This window comes from Mustelus asterias, chromosome 6 (genome assembly GCF_964213995.1).
Source record: "Mustelus asterias chromosome 6, sMusAst1.hap1.1, whole genome shotgun sequence".
Lineage (NCBI taxonomy): Eukaryota > Metazoa > Chordata > Chondrichthyes > Carcharhiniformes > Triakidae > Mustelus > Mustelus asterias.
In genome coordinates this window covers 80,814,340-80,834,525 of record NC_135806.1, presented here as the reverse complement: position 1 = coordinate 80,834,525, position 20,186 = coordinate 80,814,340, and the positions used below count along the sequence as shown (strand labels likewise).

Here is a 20,186-nt window from a genome sequence, read left to right as displayed (position 1 = left end):
GATATTTTTTATTGAATTCAAATTTCACCATCTGCTGTGGCGGGATTCGAACATTAGCTGAGTACACACAAGAGAAACATATTGGAAGGTGAAGGGAGAGAGCAAAATAAGGAGAAGGTCGCAGGGTCATGGCGGGGGAGGAGAGTGTAAAGAAGGAGACGACAGAGGAAGAGGGGAGGAGAAAGAGTTCCGAGGGAGTGTGGGGGCAAAAAGGTCTCGGAAGAAGTGACAGTGACTTAAAAGAGGAAATGAGTCACAGACAGGGAGTAGGAATGAGAAAGGTGGAAAAAACACTGAAATATATTTATATTTGCAACAGTTTGTTTTATGCACAGGCAGATGAGTGAACATTGACTTTCACTGTGGTGATGAGTTAATGAAGAAAGCTTGAAGGAGAGGGGAAAATAATATAGCAGGTGACTGGATGATCAGAAATGTAGCCGGTAATGTTAGTGCGCTAATGGAGAACAGACATAATGCAGGAGAAATGGAGCACCTGAGAAATAGAAGAGAGAAGGGAAGGCAATTGAGTAAGGAGTCTACAGGAGTAGGAGACATAAGAACTAGGAGCAGGAGTAGGCCATCTGGCCCCGCGAGCCTGCTCCGCCATTCAGGATGATCATGTTTCTGGATTAATACTATAATGATAATACCATTAGACCATCACCTCCCCCTGTTACTCAGCAGTATCAAGAAATCTTAAAATTTTCCTTACCATATCATTTTTTTGTCCTTTATCAATCTTTCTTGAAGTTCATCTTGATGTGCATCATACTGCTTGTTGTTAATGGATATATGCTTTCTCCCTTTTTCTTTCTTGAGTTAGTCCATTTCCTCACCCTCTTCTCCTCTGTCCATTTTCTTCTTTCTCACCCTTTTCCCATTTGATTTGTTATCCACTGTTGGATCGATAAATGTTTGATTTTATAGATAAATTTTTGAACAGTAAAGGAATTAAGGGTTATGATGAGCGGGTGGGTAAGTGGAGCTGAGTCCATGAAAAGATCTGCCATGATCTTGAATGGCAGAGCAGGCTCACGGGGCCAGATGGCCTACTCCTGATCCTAGTTCTTATGTCTCCTACTCCTGTAGACTCCTTACTCAATTGCCTTCCCTTCTCTCTTCTGTTTCTCAGGTGCTCCATTTCTCCTGCATTATGTCTGTTCTCCATTAGTGCACTAACATTACCGGCTGCATTTCTGATCATCCAGTCACCTGATTTATTATTTTCCCCTCTCCTTCTTCAAGCTTTCTGCTTTGACTTTCACTGTGGTGATGAGTTAATGTTCATTCATAAGGCAAACTGTTGCAAATACAAATATATTTGTGTTTTTTCCACCTTTTTCATTCCTATTCCCCCTGTCTGTGACTCATTTCCCCTTTTAAGTCACTGTCTCTTCTTCTGAGACCTTTTTGCCCCCACACCTCCTTGGAACTCTTTCTTCTCCTCTCTTCCTCTGTCGTCTCCTTCTTTACGCCCTTCTCCCCCGCCATGATCCTGCGACCTTTTCCTTATTTTGCTCTCTCCCTTCACAAAGAACAATACAACACAGGAACAGGCCCTTCGGCCCTCCAAGTCCGCGCCGCTCCCTGGTCCAAACTAGACCATTCTTTTGTATCCCTCCATTCCCACTCCATTCATGTGGCTGTCTAGATAAGTCTTAAACATTCCCAGTGTGTCCGCCTCCACCACCTTGCCCGGCAGCGCATTCCAGGCCCCCACCAACCTCTGTAAAATACGTCCTTCTGATATCCGTGTTAAACCTCTTTCCCCCCCCCTCACCTTGAACCTATGACCCCTCGTGAACGTCACCACCGACCTGGGAAAAAGCTTCCCACCATTCACCCTATCTATGCCTTTCATAATTTTATACACCTCTATTAGGTCACCCTTCATCCTCCGTCTTTCCAGTGAGAACAACCCCAGTTTACCCAATCTCTCCTCATAACTAAGCCCTTCCATACCAGGCAACATCCTGGTAAACCTCCTTCCAATATGTTTCTCTTGTGTGTACTCAATTGTTCCATTTGTCCTCACCACTCCATTTCATCCCTTGCCTCCCCTCACCCGAGCTAGATCACATGTTCTATCCCTGCCTTGCACATTTTTGGTCCTGTGCACTGCTTTGCACACCTTTGCTACAAACACACAACTCCTGGTACCGTTTACACATCCAACAACGATGATTTAATGCTTTTCCAAAAGCTCATACTAGTCACATGTACATATACTTTGATGTCCAGCTACTCACCAATTAAGCTTGAAAGAATAGTTACAAATATCTCTCAATCATTTCTCCCTTTCACATGCCTATTCACTCATGATATTTCTGGCCTTCCTCATCTCTATTTCACTGTCTGGTGCTCTGTCTTCCTTTTTCTTTCTGTCATAATTTCCTTCTCCACCTGAGAAATCAGCTAATGTCCCAGTGAAGGCAAACAGGAAAGATTTGCATTGATACAGTGCATTTCACAACTACTGGACATCTCAAGACTTAACAGCTAGTGAATTGCTTTTAAAGTGTAATCACTACTGTAATATTGGAAATGCAGCAGCCAAAATGCACACAGCAAGCTTTCACAAGCAACAATGTAATGATTAGATAATCTGTTTTTGTGATTTTGAATGAGGGATAAATATTGACCAGGACACTAGAGATAGCTCCAATGCTCTTATAAATAGTGCCATGAGATGTTTTACTCTTCCTAAGAGGGTTGCATCTCTGACAATGCAACACTCATTCAATACTGTTCTGGAATGTCAGGTTTGATTTTTGTGCTCAAGCCCTATAGTGGGACTTGAAACTGAAACTTATGGCCCGGATGCAAGAATCCTACCAACTGAGCCACGGCTGAGACATGAAGAAAATAAACTCGAATTTAATCTTTTTCAGTTCTTCGTTTGAAAACCAGTTCACAGGAATGGTCTACCAGAGTTTTCTGTTTTCACAGCAACGTTCAAACAGAGCAGCAAGTTTAGATGGCACAGTAACTCCCAATACTTCCCCAGACCAATGGCCAGGTAATAACTATATGCATGCATGTGTGTTCATATACAGGAAATGGTCTACTGTTTAACTTCAAAGTATTCAACCATATGTTCCACTAAATAGACTTATCCAAATTAAAAAATGGGAGGAAAGATCAACATGGTAGTAAGAAATAGATAAATCTGGATCCTCAACTCTTTTAACAACTCCAGGTTGAAGTCCAACAGGTTTATTTGGTAGCAAATACCATTAGCTTTCGGAGCGCTGCTCCTTCGTCAGATGGAGTGGAAATTTCCACATTTCCACTCCATCTGACGAAGGAGCAGCGCTCCGAAAGCTAATGGTATTTGCTACCAAATAAACCTGTTGGACTTTAACCTGGTGTTGTTAAAACTCTTACTGTGTTCACCCCAGTCCAACGCTGCCATCTCCCACATCATCCTCAACTCTTAACAGGCGTTAATCCTTGTTCTGAAACATTTTTCTTTACATTGCAGCAGAGGTTTATTGCTTTGCCATACAGATTCATCCTTATAATTGTATACTCTATTCTCTTTTATTCCTGTTTCTAGCATCAGTTCATGTCAGTAATGTTGTCCTTTTAAAATATGTGAGATTTGTATGAACTAGAACAAAGAGCACAACGCTAAATATGGATGCATCTTTTCAGAAGAATCGGAAATACATTAATTTCCTAATGCTCTAATTCACAGGTATAAAGGAACTAATTAATCTCTTGAATTCTGCTGGAGATGAGGATAAGCCCAAATTGACAGTCCTACTCTGTGAGGTATTGACAGCAGTTTACCTCAGTCTTTTTGTTCATGGCTTGGGAACACACTCCAGCAATGAGCTATTTCGCCTTGTCGCTCATCCTCTTAATGGCAAAATGTGGCCTGCAATTTTTGGTGGAGGAGCTCATGTACCTGTGAAGAACCAAATCCAACCTAAGCCTGCTTCAGGTTTGTTAACTTTTTTTTAATCTTTGGTATATACAAGTGTTATTTGTATAAATTTCTAAATGAATGTGGTCCAGAAGCATGTACAATGGTCAGTGGGATAGCAATAAAGAAATAAAAGAAAATACTGGGAAAAGATAAGACAGCATTTGAGTTAAGAACCTTCATTTTTTTACAGCTGTGACTAAGAATCTCCTTGCAAAGTGTTAGCCTGCCCCCTCTCTTTAATTGCTCAAGGGCCAGCACTGTGTTTTTTAGTATTTCCTATGTCAGTCTGTTTTGCAAAATTCAGTTCTACATCTTTGCAAACAAACAAATCAAAGTATTTATCCTTGTATTTATTGCAAATGCAAACAGCTACGTTAATAATATCTGATAAATCAAGTATTTTCTGACAAAATTATCCAAATAGCTTCAAAGAAGGATTGATCAGTTTTCTCCTAAACATTTTCTCCAGTGTTATGTTTAGATCTCTATAGCATTTTTGTTTGGAATTTCCTCAGTTATAATTCATTGATAAGTGTGTCATCAAAAATGTAAATGGTAGAATTATTCCTGCTGTTATTACTTATATCTTATCTTTTAAATACATTAAAGAAGAAAGTGAAATTCAATGACTAAATCCAATATATGTTGTTTCTCTATGTAAAGTATCAGTTGAGTTTCCTGCTTGACATAAGAACAATGTTTGAATATATTCGCCAAAATGCTTTTATTCTAGAGACTTTGTTGCAGCAGTCTCTTTTGTAAATAATCAATTTGTAATTAATAATCTGCTCTGACTGTTTTTACTCCATCGCCAGTTTGAAGGGCATCCAGAAGTTTTTGCACAGCAGTCATTAGCTTATTGCCCACATGTCATTTTGAACTCGCCTGAATAGCCAAATAATCTGTTTTGTTCTGCACTGATAATGCTGATTGAAATTAATTGACGAAATAATTCAAGGGATTAAATGGCATTATCTTTTTACTTTAGTGTTCTGCACAATGCATAGAATTCTGTTTTGTAATTTGCTTACTTTTGTCAAACAAGATGACATTAAAAGTATTTGCCATTGGATGTAGAATCTTAGGATAAGTGTGTATAACCAGAAATGTCAAACGAAGAGCTCCACATTGAAAAATGAATTTATAATTTCCCATAATAAGAAGTACAAGTATATTTGAACATGAACAGAAGATACAGTACACATGGTTCCGCACTTGTGCTTGGTAGGGTGCAGAATAATCTTGTAATATTGCAAGTTCCTGTTCTTAATTACACTGGTGTGGATAAAAGTTCAGCACAAGTCTGGCAACATTTCCAAAAAGAAGATGGTTGGGGAAATAGATGCGAAAATTGTTAGTGGACCTTTGTTGTACGTCAACTAGGAGCTGGGCCTAGAGAAAAATATGCTTAGCAGCAGTTTGTCTACCTTCTTAACCTCAGGTGGTATATTACCTGGGAAGGGAGAGAAAAAGCCAGGACACATTTGTATGTAACAAACCCATAGAAATACAAGTTGAAATTCCTTTAATCCTCAGTAAAGTGAGACGGCATTGAACAAGTGTAAAGTTTTGTATATGATGGTCTGGAGACGATGGAGAAACCAAAATTTTAAAATAAAATAGCTAAATTTTGAAATAAAGTAGCTAAGTTCATACTGCAAATCTTTAAGAAACCATTCACAAGTTGTTGGTAACCTTTTCATAACCAACTTTCAAAACCGATTCTTTCCTACAGCATATCACCATAGCATTTAATTTGCTGACTTAATCTTGCAGCTTTATGTCATTTTCTCCTGAAACTTGTGAAGGTATTAGATAAGCTTTGGAATACAGCAGGTAATTCCACATTCGACTACATATGTTCACAGTCCTAAGAGACATGATGACCATTAAGTGCTTTGCACTGCTTTGTTACCTTGTTCTGATTGTCGACCTTGAATTACTATGAAACTCGATACTATAACTGCAGAATTTGGCTCGGTTTAGTTTTCAATGCATTGTTATGTTTTAAACTTTTGACATTTTGCCTTTCTTTAGTTAACAATCAGATTAATGCTACACAAAATAAGGTTATGAATCATTTAGATTTTTATGCGTTGGATGAGAGTGATTTTTTTTGAACACTAACAAGTCATGTTGACAAAATACAAGGCTTCAAAAGTACAATACTTAAGATGGATTGAATTTGCATCTTAACTGTTTTTATTGTTCTACTGTAAATATGGCATAAAATTTCCTAGTTATGAACTATAGATTATTTCTCAATGTTTTCCAGTTTTGTATTGCAAGAGCTAATCCTTTTATTAATCTCATCACTCATCAAGCATCATAATGGCTAGTACTTGCACTGATAGCACAAAACTAAGGAAGCACTCTTGTAAAATGTAAGCCTGTAAGAATGCACATTTAAGAATTTCAAGAAAGTTAGTGGCTGTAGACTCCTTTGAGCATCATATTTCCCAAACCCTTATGTAAGTTATTGCCTTATTTCTTCCCCCCCAATCAACTTTTTGTTTAGCAAATGAAAGCATTAACTGCTATTTTCTCAAGTGGAAGTGGTGGCATAGTGGTATTGTCATTGGACTAGTAATCCAGAGACCATGGGTAATACCCTGGGGACCTGGGTTTGAATCCAAGCATGGCAGATTGTGAAATTTGAATTCAATAAAAATCTGGAATTAAAAGTCTAATGACCATGAAATGATTGTCATTAAATAAAAACTCATCAGGTTCATTAATGTCCTTCAGGGAGGAAAATCTGCTGTCCTTACCTGGTCTGACCTACATGTAACTCCAGATCCACAGCAATGTAATTGATTCTTAAATAAGCCCTTTGAAATGACTTAGCAAGCCACTGAAGTATTTGTACAGCTTGTTGCACAGTACTTCCAGCAGAAAGAATTTACAATTCTGCACATACAATGAAAAGTAGACTATTTAGGTGAAGATATTTCAACCTTGATCTCTGATTCTGTATAACACTTGCATTATCTCCAAACTAAAATAATAAGTTTTGTTTTTAGCATGCAAATGTTTACTCTAATTCTCTCGTCTTTAGGTTTTTTGAAAGTTGTGTTACTACGCGTGTTGTCACTTATCTCTTGATTTGCAGTAACTCAGCACCTACAAGTAGTAATGTTCATAGAAATAAGCAATGCATGATAATTGTTCAGTATCCACTGTTCACAATCATTTACATATTGGCTTCGTCTTTTTTCAGCAGCAGATTGATATTTGTCTATTTTGACAGGAAGGTGGTTACCTGAGCATAGCCAACAGCAGATAGTAATGTACTCCGTGGATTGCGTGGGGTTTTCAAAAGCTCTTGCAATCTTCAATCCTGCGTGTTCTGCAAGTGCAGCAGGCAAGACAAATAGGACCAGAATATTTTATATAGTTTTGCATAGCAAGCAATTACAAACAAGTGAATACTGTAATCATACTTTTGTTTAGTAACTGCTTTTACGATGCTATTCCTTTAGTCTATACTTGTGAAGACTACTTGGATTTCTAATTAGAAGCAAACCATTGATTGTAATGTTGAACCTATGCCTAAGCAAATGTTTAAAATATCAAAACTGATACTTTTGAGTCAGGATCTTTAAACTTATAGAGCAACCAGACTGATGACACCATTTTTGTCTACTGAACCTGCTGAACATTTTGGCAGAATTTCACCTCTGTACCATTTTATGGTTTTCAACATTTACACTTAAAACTTCTGTTGCAATGAACAGTTCTGAATTTTAAAACTGAAATTAATAAATTGTTATTATAATATACTTTAAATGAAGATGGTCATAGAGTCATAGAGTTTACAGCATGGAAACAGGCCCTTCGGCCCAACTTGTCCATGCTGCCCTTTTTTTTTAAAACCCCTAAACTAATCCCAATTGCCTGCATTTGGCCCATATCCCTCTATACCCATTGTACCCATGTAACTATCTAAATGCTTTTTAAAAGATAAAATTGTACCCGCCTCTACTACTACCTCTGGCAGCTTGTTCCAGACACTCACCAACCTCTGTGTGAAAAAATTGCCCCTCTGGACGCTTTTGTATCTCTCCTCTCACCATAAACCTATGACCTCCAGTTTTAGACTCCCCTACCTTTGGGAAAAGATATTGACTATCTACCTTGTCTATGCTCCTCATTATTTTATAGACCTCTATAAGGTCACCCCTCAGCCTCCTACACTCCAGAGAAAAAAATCCCAGTCTATTCTGCCTCTCCTTATAACTCAATCCATCAAGTCCCGGTAGCATCCTAGTAAATCTTTTCTGCACTCTTTCTAGTTTAATAATATCCTTTCTATAATAGGGTGACCAGAATTGCTCACAGTATTCCAAGTGTGGCCTTACCAATGTCTTGTACAACTTCAACAAGACGTCCCAACTTCTGTATTCAATGTTCTGACCAATGAAACCAAGCATGCCGAATGCCTTCTTCACCACTCTGTCCACCTGTGACTCCACTTTCAAGGAGCTATGAACATGTGCCCCTAGATCTCTTTGTTCTGTAACTCTCCCCAATGCGCTACCATTAACTGAGTATGTCCTGCCCTGGTTCAATCTACCAAAATGCATTACCTCACATTTGTCTAAATTAAACTCCATCTGCCATTCATCAGCCCACTGGCCCAATTGATCAAGATCCCGCTGCAATTGGAGATAACCTTCCTCGCTGTCCATCATGCCACCAATCTTGGTGTCATCTGCAAACTGACTAACCATGCCCCCTATATTCTCATCCAAATCATTAATATAAATGACAAATAACAGTGGGCCCAGCACTGATCCCTGAGGCACACCGCTGGTCACAGGCCTCCAGTTTGAAAAACAACTCTCTACAACCACCCTCTGGCTTCTGTCAAGAAGCCAATTTTGTATCCATTTAGATACCTCACCCTGGATCCCGTGAGATTTAACTTCATGCAACAACCTACCATGCGGCACCTTGTCAAAGGCCTTGCTAAAGTCCATGTAGACAACATCAACTGCACTGCCCTCATCTACCTTCTTGGTTACCCCTTCAAAAAACTCAATCAAATTTGTGAGACATGATTTTCCACTCACAAAGCCATGCTATCTCTAATCAGTCCTTGCATCTCTAAATGCCTATAGATCCTGTCTCTCAAAATACTTTCCAACAATTTACCCACCACAGATGTGAGGCTAACTGGCCTGTAGTTCCCAGGCTTTTCCCTGCAGCCCTTTTTAAACAAAGGCACGACATTTGCCACTCTCCAATCTTCAGGCACCTCACCCGTGACTATCGATGATTCACATATCTCAGCTAGGGGACCCGCAATTTCCTCCCTAGCCTCCCACATCATCCTGGGATATAGTCATCAGGTCCTGCAGATTTATCTACCTTAATGCGCTTTCAGACTTCCAGCAGCTCCTTCTCTGTGATATGTACACTCCTCACGACATCAATATTTAATTCCCCAAGTTCCCTAACATCTATGCTTTTCTCAACAGTAAATACTGATGAGAAGTATTCATTTAGGATCTCTCCCATCTCTTGTGGATCTGCACATAGATTACCTTGTTGATCCTTAAGAGGCCCTACTCTCTCCCTTGGTGAAGATTAGTCTCTTACTCAATTATATCATCGCCATGAAATAGAATATTTTCAGGGTTTCATGGTGATGATGTAATAGAGAACAAATGGCAGTTAAAAATCTTCTGGAAATGGTGACATCTATGGGATCCACTTAAGTGACCTATGCACCAACATAATGTGTATATAGATCTAAAATGTTCAATTTGAATTTTTTATACTTGTCAAATTTTCAGTCAAATCAGAATTAATCAAGTGGATCCATGGGATATGGTTTTGTTCAGCAGTTATGAATTTAATTAAAATTTCTTCAGAATTTACTAAAATGGGATTTGAACTTCCAACCCTTTACTTTCTACTCCTGTGCCATTGCCATGATATTTACCATACAGAGCAGATCAGTTACACACAAATTATCAATTAAGCCAAGTCATGTGGTACAAATTGTAGCCTGCAGGTCTACAGCACTTCCCATTATAGATGCTAGACTTACATTATTCTGAGAGAAATATTTCCCATATTTTTGTTTGTAAGGTATCTTCCTTCGTTTGAAGTTAAGCTTTTTGTCCTTTTAAACTAAATTGCAAGTTGATGGAAAAGATTTATAGAATGTATGAAAAGTAGCTTGTAAAGCAAAAATGAAGATTTTTTGAAAGGAGAGGCATTCCTACTGATTACCCAATTGATTCAACCAAACTCTTATTGTGTGAGCAACTATTTAATTTTTTAAAAGGGTACTATAGGTTGTGGTTAGTGTTCAATCTTGTACAATCTTTTTCGCTGCACCTGAAAAGATTACTACTTGATTTTTAATTAAGATGACTAATAAATTGCACACAAGACTCTGTCAATATCAGATCCTATGGCCGAAATTTTGTCGGCACACCCATCCCAGAATCAGGGCAGGTGAGGCTCGCAGAATGGCCTCGGGCGGGACTTTATGAGCCTTGCCCGAGCGAGGTCGTAAAATCCCAGCCTATGTGTTAAAGCCATGGTTTGCAAATCTAATACTTTTTTTTAAAGTGCTTACTCAGGAAAGGAATATTTTTCATTATAGTTTGACAAACAGCAAAACTTTTTTCCTGCAATAAGCTTGTCTAGTGTAAATGCATGAATGCTTTGCTAAGTATTTTCTCTGCGATGCCGTGATAGTGGAAGAGGAGCTTGCCATGTATCATGAAGTATTGTGTAAGGGGATGCCTTTACATCTCATTCCAGTTGTGCCCAATATTTTCTTTTGAGACAAATCAGTAGGACTATGCTAGTCCTTTTGCTTTGATACGTTTATCTCTCCTCAGTTTTTTTAATGTAAATAATTGGATAATTCTTCAGTTGATATTTTAATATCTATTGGCATCCAGGTTAAGAACCAGAAGATTTTATTAAGTTTTGTTATTAAGAGCAAACTATTAGATGAAAGCACATTTCTCTTTTTCTTATTCCTAGCATACTCTTCAGCCAACACATCTATTAAATTCTATGAAAATTGATTTAATGATGCATATTGTATTGTCTTTGACTTGCTTAGATTTCTGAAAGTTCAGATGACAAACTTAATTTTTTACAGTTGTGCATCAAACCTTAACTTTAAAAGTTATCATTTCACAAGTTGTGACGAGAATGGTATATTTGAATAATTTTCACTTAGTTTGAGGCAAATTATTTGAAGTCAGTGAATGCAAGACACATTTTTAATTTAGTTTCTTGGGGAAAGATAGATATTGCAGTCTCTGCATTTCTTTTCAATACTTTGCAATATTTGAAATTAGGTTACAGTAGCATTTTATCCATTCAGGATGTGGCTGTATCTGTTTTCTTGTTTAGATGTTTTTATCCTTTAAGGAATATTAGAATATCTCTGTTTTATGTTGTTTTTTGTAGATAGACTTCCAAAGGGTCTAATCATATACTCTTAGCAAAACCTTGATTTCATTTGAAACTTCAAATTGTTGTGTGTGTCTTTTTTTAGAAGAAGCTGGTTATCTAGAATTATTAAAGGTTATTCAGCGTCATTAATATATTTTGTGATACAAGTAAATATTTGAACTATCCTTCAAACCAGATGTCATTTGAAATCAGAAATCAAACCATGAATTGGTACAGCCATTTAATGTTTATGTTTTTAAGATACTGGGAGGTTGGTTAGCTCAGTTGGCTGGATGGCTTGTTTGTGATGCAGAGTTACACCAACAGTGCGGGTTCAATTCCTGCACCAGCCGGGGTTATTTATGCAGGCCCACCTTCTCAACCTTGCCCTTCACCTGTGGTGTGGTGACCCTTGATGTAACTGTGCATTAAATACTGTGTTTCGACCTTATACTAGGTTCAAATCCAACTGAGACTAATGAGATAAGTCTCCTTTTAAAACGAGTGTTACAAGTATGATGAGTTTGGGATAGTCTCAACTCATTTCATAGTGAATATGAATGCACTTCTAACATGACATTCAATTATTTTGTTAGGGACCATCAACATTTAAAGAAAAATCCAAACACTTTGTTTAGAACTATGCCACAAGATTTCATGTTTTTAAGCAGAAACAAACCTTACTGTTTCAAAAAGATTTGAACAAACAAGCACTAATAACAGCCTGGTTTCTAACAACACAGGTTATGCTTATCAGTTTTACTTATTATGTCCCCTAAGAATTATTTTATACTTGTAAGACACATCAGTCTTAAAGTTATTTAGTTCTATAGGGACCACCCATAAGTATGCCACAGTCATCTGGAAAGTACTTTAATCCTCCTCAGTTCCAGCTGTTGTCAAAGGGAAGACTTTCATTTACTACCTCTTGACTAGCTGTGGATGCCTCAGACTCTTGTTCTGGTTGCCTTCTCAAAACTTAGGTAAACTGCTGTTTGTTTTCTTTTGCCACAAGACTGTGAGGGCCTCTGTAGATTTTTCCATTGGCTTCAATCTAGAAAATCTTCCAGCTTCTTTTCCCTCCTGAAATCCAAACTGATATTAAGCTTCATGCACAGTCCATGTGAAAAATGATGGTTAGCTTTAGCTTTTATTATAGTGCAGGCCTGACTAACTGTCATTTACTTTGGCAACTTCTGTCAATGGGCTGCAAACTGCAAATACCAGGCCAAGCTGCAAGTAAAACTCTCATCAGACGTACAGATAAATTGAGCACTAAGACCCTCCCATCATGATGACATGCCTCACAAGCAGACCTTTAAGTTAAGTCGACCTGATTTTAAATTCCTCCTTCGATCGGATGAAAGAAATGGATTTTACAACCCTTCCGGGTTTGCCAATGCTTTTCAACTAATTTAGCCCCAGCTCCCAAAACAAAAACAATTCTATGGACTACCCTTCCTGCCAGGATTGCAGATATTCCAAGAAATATAAATTCTGAACTAAATATTCCCAACAGTGGACAGTTATGACGAAACCTTTGGGGAATAGCTTCTGTGGAAAGTAGAAAAAAAGCGTACTTATGCATTTGGGAGTAGGTGAAGATTAATTTGTATTCAATAGAATAAAGTTTTTAGCACGTTTGTGCTACATGATTTGTGATTGTGAAAGGAGATCAAGCTCTAAATTGGCCAAGTTATTCCCTTCCTCATGTTGAGAACTTAAGTTCTCCAATATGCAAGATAATGAATTTTTGGGGCAACCATGCAGGACAGATAGTCCTTATAGTACTTCACCTTCATACTTTGGCCAGAAATTTTCCCATGTGAATATACTTAGCTGTTAATGCAAACAAAAACCGTCAAAGATGATTTGATCAATTCACTACAGAACTTGGCTCTCCCCCCACCCCCGTTCCTCCCACAAAACTCAATACTTACTGGTAGCTCTAATAAGCAGTACACATTCTAGCTGCCAGATACAGTGATCAGGTTGTGTTCGAATTTGATTTCAGGGAAAAATGCTGTAAATAGCATTCCAATGTACTGTGATATGATGCTAATCAGTATTTGAAACTCGGAATATATTATGATTTGGATTACTTTATTTCTTAAATATTGTATCTGCCTTCACAAAGAGATTTGTGTTTCTAAGCAGGGAAATCTTCATTTTACTTTTTTTTCTCTTCACTTTATTTTCCTCCCACATCCTTTTCATTATTTTTCCACTGAAGAAATAGAAACAATAGGAGAGTTGTCTGACCCAGAACTGCAGGTTGATCCCTACCATTTCAGTATACCTGAGCCTGAAATAGTTAAGGTTACTGGTGAGGTTGGTGAGTAATTACTTGGACTGCCTAGCATTTTGTAATGTCGCTATTCTGGTTAACCATCACAAAGCAAATAGTAGACGTGGCTATTGTGAAGGAGTTGACTTATTTTGAACTAATCACTTGAAGCTTGAAACTGTTTTGAGTGCAAACAAATCAATGCAAAATTGTCATGTTGAAACAGTGTAAAATGTTTCTGATTCCTAAATGTTCTTAATGCGTAACTATTAACCTTGTCAATGTTGGTTTGTTTGAGCTGCCAGATGGTTACCTGTGGAAATGCAAAATGTGCATGGTGAAGTGCATGGACAAGCTATCTATGCACAAGATTTTTGCATGTGCTGTTATCGTATTACTAAAGTTTAGACGGTGCCATTTTTGTGCGATACTTTTTATATAAGAAAATTACTTGAATATTATAGTTAAATTTTGAAAACTCATTCAGATCTATATCTTAAAAAAAAAACTGATTCATTTCCTATTCCCTGACTGACTTTTGGCAGGAAATTCAAAATTTTCTGTTAAAGCAGTTGTCACTTCTATTTCTTAAATTTCAGTTTTTGTATTTATGTATTTGCATAGCTATACTCCAGAATGGGCATTATATGAAATTTTCTTTCTTGCCTCTTCTGAACACATGCATATTAAAGAAATTTACTTAAGTTACATAGTAGCCTTAGTGTGAATTTGTATGTTCAGTACCTTGTGTATTTTTATTTAGGCTTGTGTGCATTCAGAATACAAGAGAAAGTACACTGACATTCATTTTTATTTTTCCTTATTGATATTATAGTTGTGCTATTCATTAGTCTCTCGCAGTTTGACTTTTCAGTGCAAAAAAGTTGAAATTGCCTTCCTATGGTTATTAGATCTAGTTTCCCCCAACAAATGGAGGGCATTGCATATAACTCCTTCTGTACTTCCTTTACAGCAGTTACTCCTCCCTCTGATAGGCATCACAGCCGTTTCAAACGCAAAACATCAAAATCTATGAGCAGAGAATCCAGAGCATCCTCACACAGTCCTCCTCCAGTTGTTGACGAAGAGATTTCAGTCTATAAGGAGAAGTTCATCCCTCCTGAACTTAGTATCTGGGATTACTTTATAGCAAAGGTATTTTTTTTTGCATGTTAATTAATCTCTATATATTGTGAATTGGGGGCACAGTGGTTAGCACTGCTGCCTCACAGCGCCATGGACCTGGGTTCAATTCCTGGCTTGGGTCACTGTCTGTGCGGAGTGTGCACATTCTCCTCGTGTCTGCGTGGGTTTCCTCCGGGTACTCCGGTTTCCTCCCACAATCTGAAAGGCATACTGGTTAGGTGCATTGGCCATGCTAAATTCACCCTCAGTGTACCTGAACAGGCACCGGAGTGTGGCGACTAGAGGATTTTCATGATAACTTCATTGCGGTGTTAATTCAAGCCTACGTATGACACTAATAAATAAATACAACATTGGAATATGGATTTGTATTAACATTGATATGCTACGTTAATACATATACAAACTCATCCTTCTAAACCCACCAGGTGAACACCAAAATAATGGTGAAATTAACATTTAAAAATTGCAATTGCACATTATTGATATTAGCATCTATATTTTTGTTATGTTGTTGTTAGTTCTAGCTAAAATAATTTGGACGTATCTACAAACCACTCTTTGGAATCTACACTTTTTTTGTAAATTTGCTTTTTGATACAGGTATTCATTCTTTGTAATACTCAAGGCTGAAATTATAATAGACAGCTTGGAAGACACAGCTGTATGTGCAGATTTCATTTTCAAACTGATCGAATTATCTTTTTACCAAGTTGATGCATGCCAAGGCCCCAATGGTCAACTGGACATGGACACTAAATTTTAAAGCAAGGGAGATTTATTCACCTGTGGTATCTTTGCTTATAATGACGAACAAGACAATGATAGATGTAATTTCCAGCATAGCTATTATCTGCCTTAAATAAAAAAAGTTAAGTCTGAAACAGGAACCCAACCTCCTTCCCACTTTCGATTTTAACAGAGGCGCAGGTTGAGGCGTGGACAGTAAATAATCTCAAGAGGCAGGTTGAATATTTTAATGAGGCTGTGTGCGTTATTTTAAAGATTCTATTTTAACCATGGTCAGCTGAGTTTTTCTGGCCTCAGGAAACACTGCAGGTGGATGGAGGTGAATAAAATTATTTTGAGTTAAGTGCCCTTACGGCACCGCTTGTAGATTAGTAGGAACACGAGCATTTCATCCAGGCTCAACAAGCGATATAGTAAACCCCATCCTGACTGGTGTATCTCCTCCTTCCCCTGATGACCATCTCCTCCGACTCCACACTTCACCCATGTGCTCTATTTTTCATACCTGGTAGCCACAGGAAAATAAATCCGACATTTCGTTCAGGAAACCAATGTTTCCAGATTCCCCTTTCTTAACTGAGAATCCTGTTATAGTCATAGAGTGTGTGAACTTTCTGTTTTTCTTTCAAATCTCCAGCATCTTTAATGTTGTGTGTTTTGTTCCTACTAATCATCTCATTCAATTCATCAATAAGAAGAAAACGTCATAAAATAAATTAGTTATACAGTTAGTGGGAAAAGAATGCATGCTGAAAACTATGAAATATTAAGGCCATAAATCACTCAACATTGCAGGACATTTAATTTGGATCTAGAATCAAAATTTTAATCAGCTGTTATAAATTGGATATGTTGCTTTCCCCAGCCCTTCCTTCCCCCAGCACAGAATAAAATTGAATATGATTCAGAAGAGAGCCAGGGCAGTGATGATGAGGAAGATGCTTTTGCTTCAGACGTACAGCTTCAGGAACATTCAAATCCAAACTCATTCAGGTAGGAGAGAGCATGGTTTGTTTTAACTTGATAACAATGACTTTGATATCTTAATTTTCACCCCTACCCCACCACCACCATCATGCCATGCCATCCTTTTAGTTAATCCTTCGGTTCCTTGTCCTTCCCATTCTTCTTTTACAGGTCACACATTTGTTAGAACCAAAATGGGGAGATACACAGTTGAAAATTAGGACATGTAGTGTTAGGCCAAGAATGCTCACGATTTTTATTGTGCGCTGTTACTCTCTTCAGCTATTTTGTGATATATTTACCAGAAATTCCATTTAACTTTGTGAAACAATGCTTTGGAGGAAAGGATTTGACACCACGGTCAACCTCACTGATAATGTCCATGTCGACTCTTTCGTAGAGCTATCCAATTAATCACATACTCCTGTTCTTTCTCCGTAGTCTTTTATTCTTTTTCCCTTTAGGTATTTACCCCATTTTCATTTGAATGTTAGTATTGAATTTGCTTACCACTCTTACAGGCAATGCATTTCAGATCATCAATAGCTTTCTGTGGTTAAAATAAAATGTTTTTGTTCATGCTGTTTCAGGTTCTTTTGCCAGTCACCTTGTCATTATCAATCCTTCCGCCACAGAAACAAATGCTCTTTCTGTACTCTGTCAAAACTATTTCTGGTTTTGAACATCTGTTACGAAGAAAAACAAATCCCATCTTCTTCACATAACTAAAATCATTGGTACTGTTCTAGTAAAATATCTTCTGTCCAAGGCCTTGACATCCTTCCTAATGTGTGGTGCCCAGAATTGAGCACAGTGCTCCAGCTGCAGCCTACCCAGTTTTTAAAGGCTCAGCATCAACTTCCTTGTTTCTGTATTCTTGTCTTTACTATCCCAATGCAGACTTGGCTGGTTTCCCATGTGCTATCCTCTGTAACTTGAAACCATCCAAATCTTTGCACCTGTGTCCTAACTCTCAGCAAGTTCCTTTCTCCCATCACCCCTGATCTCAGTGACCTACAGTGTATGACCTGCCCATTTCACCAGACTATCGATGCCTTCCCGAAGTCTGTTATAATTGGCCTCATTATTTGTGACATATGAGTTTCATATTATCATCAACATATTGGTATTATGACCTGTATTCAAAAGTGCCCATCATTTATATATAACAAGAAAAGCAATGATCCTATTACTGATTCCCCATGGGAACTCATTCATTTACAGATTGTGGGTGGTGCTGGCTAGGCTAAGATTTTTTGCCCATCCCTAGTTGCCCTTAAGAAGGTGGTGGTGAACTGCCTTCTTGAACCACTGCAGCCCCTGAGGTGTAGGTACACCTGCAGTGCTGTTGGAAAAGGAATTCCAAGATGTTGACTCAACGACAGTGAAGGAACGATAATATATTTTCAAGTCAGGATGGTGAATGACTTGGAGAGGAACCTCTGCTTACTTCTCTCAGGTTTGAAAGCAACCATTCACTGTATCCCTGTGTAACAAGCCCTGAACAGCATGCAGGCTGAGACTTATTAGTGGGGAGGAGTATTTGTGCCAAACAAAGATCAGGCAGTGATAATTTCCAAAAAGAGTGAATCAAACCATCACCCTTGACATGCAATGCTGTACCATTGCTGAATCCTCCACCATCAATATCTGGGTGGTTGCCATTGATCAGGAACTTAACTGGACCAGCCATATAAATGAGGTGGTTACAAGAGCAGGTCAGAGACTAGAAATTCAGCGATGAGTAACTAATTTCCCTTCTCCACAAAGCCTGTCCACCATCAAAAGGTATAAGTCAGCTGTGTTATGGAAATTCTTAATTTGCCTGGATGAGTGCAGCTCATCAGGATAACATCATCCAGGACAGAACAGCCTATTTGATTGACATCCCAATCATGACCTTAAACATTCATTCTCTCAACCACCACCATACAGTGTGTGCCCTATATAAGATGAACTGTACCAACTCACCAAAGCTTCTTCGACAGCACCTTCCAAATATATAACCTCTACCCTCTAAAGAACAAAGGCATCAAGCACCAGGGACATTACCACCTGCAAATCTCAAACCATTCTGACTTGGAACAATATTGCTGTTCCATCATTCCTTTACTATCACTGGGTCAATATCCTGGAATTCCCTTCCTAACAGCACTGTGGATGTACCTGCACCTGATAGACTGCAGCTGTTCAAGAAGTGGCACACCACATCAGGGTCATTTAGGGATGTGCAACAAATGCTGGCCTCACATTCCAAAAAATTACCCTTTAACCCCATATGTTTCCATTTTATTAATAAGCTCATTTTGTGGAATATAAATTGACTCAAATCACTAGGGATTTATCAGGAGGACACATTAGCATCACCTGTTTGGATAGGATTAGGATTTACTGTTATCAAGTGAAAGGGCAGATTGTGGTTGACAGTTGAACTTGGGTACAAAACATTTTCTTGATTTGATCTTGCTGAAGCTTAACTTAGACTGCTTTATTATCGGAGACGTTGTGATCATCGGTGAACCACCCCATTCCTAATGAAAATGGTTTGACTGAAAATACTTCCCTGAAGAACGACCGGGGATGTGATGACTTGCCTCCAACAAGCACAATCTGCCCTTTCACTTGATGGAAAAAAAGTAACTACTAATCCTATCCAAATAGGTGATGCTAATCTGTTCTGATAACTCCCTACTGATTTGAGGCAATTTATTCCTGCTGAAATTGGGTTCACAATACAGAAATGCCTATTATCTGGTAATAAATTGTCAGCCCCAATCTGAAGCTGCCATCATGATTGTGTAGCCAGGCTAGTTTAGTAGAATGCTTTGAGTTTCAAGTTGAGGTGTATTGGAGTGATAGAATAGAGGGGTCTTACTCAATAGCTTTATGTGAACTAAGAGTGCTTGATGCTGGCACTGAGTAACACAAGTGTTCTGTTTATTGGAACCGAAATTGCTCGCAGAGCACAAAGTTTCACTAAAAATACGACATAAAATAATGACGTGTGTGGAAAAAATTAAGTTGCACAGCAATATATGTAGAATTCTGAATTCAGATTGATGCCAGTTTTACTTAAAATATTTTGATGGCATTTGCAGCTAGGAAAAAGAAAACAAGGCCCAAAGTTAAATTCCTCCAATTTTATCAATCGATGAACAGTGTCACAGTTTGTCATACCTTAATTAAGAAAAAAAAGCTGTTGCAAATTGAATGAAATATTTTGTAATTTTTTTTGGTATTATTTAGCTGGTCACTGATGCGATATGCTATGGTGCAACTGGTGCTTCATAATTTGAAGAACTTTTACCCAATGGCAGGGTTGGACCTTTCAGGTAGCTAATTACCTTCTCTCTTTGTTTCATAATGTAATTTTATCTACATATGTGTTCTCTGCGCAACACAATAACTTGTGTTGTGAGATGATGAATTCTTAATTTATCTTCACAATATGAATACATATTTTGCAAGATTATAATCTACAGCAACGAGAAATGTCAGACATTTGGATAATGGGGAATTACACCCATGTAGATTTTTTTTCTGACCTCCACCTTCCCTTGTCTGCCACCCAGAATCGTGAGGAGTCTAAAATTATGGAAATTCTTGGCCAATAATGAGTCTGGGAGCAACCACTATCCTACGGGAAGGGCATGCTCTGCTGCTGGCCAC

The 20,186-nt window shown here is 38.1% G+C and overlaps 1 protein-coding gene across 7 annotated transcripts in view; it reads left to right on the top strand.

Annotated features, from left to right (window-relative positions):
• dmxl1 (Dmx like 1) overlaps positions 1-20,186 on the top strand; it is a 185,849-nt gene that overhangs the window by 116,337 nt on the left and 49,326 nt on the right. For 3 of the 7 annotated variants that reach the window (XM_078214619.1, XM_078214615.1, XM_078214613.1), the window contains 6 exons: positions 2,895-3,022; positions 3,704-3,952; positions 13,602-13,703; positions 14,629-14,810; positions 16,417-16,544; positions 19,764-19,849. In XM_078214619.1, the coding sequence (XP_078070745.1) occupies positions 2,895-3,022; positions 3,704-3,952; positions 13,602-13,703; positions 14,629-14,810; positions 16,417-16,544; positions 19,764-19,849 (875 nt within the window). The remainder of the gene's footprint in view (positions 1-2,894; positions 3,023-3,703; positions 3,953-13,601; positions 13,704-14,628; positions 14,811-16,416; positions 16,545-19,763; positions 19,850-20,186) is intronic. The other 4 variants (XM_078214617.1, XM_078214616.1, XM_078214614.1 and 1 more) reach the window with 3 other exon arrangements.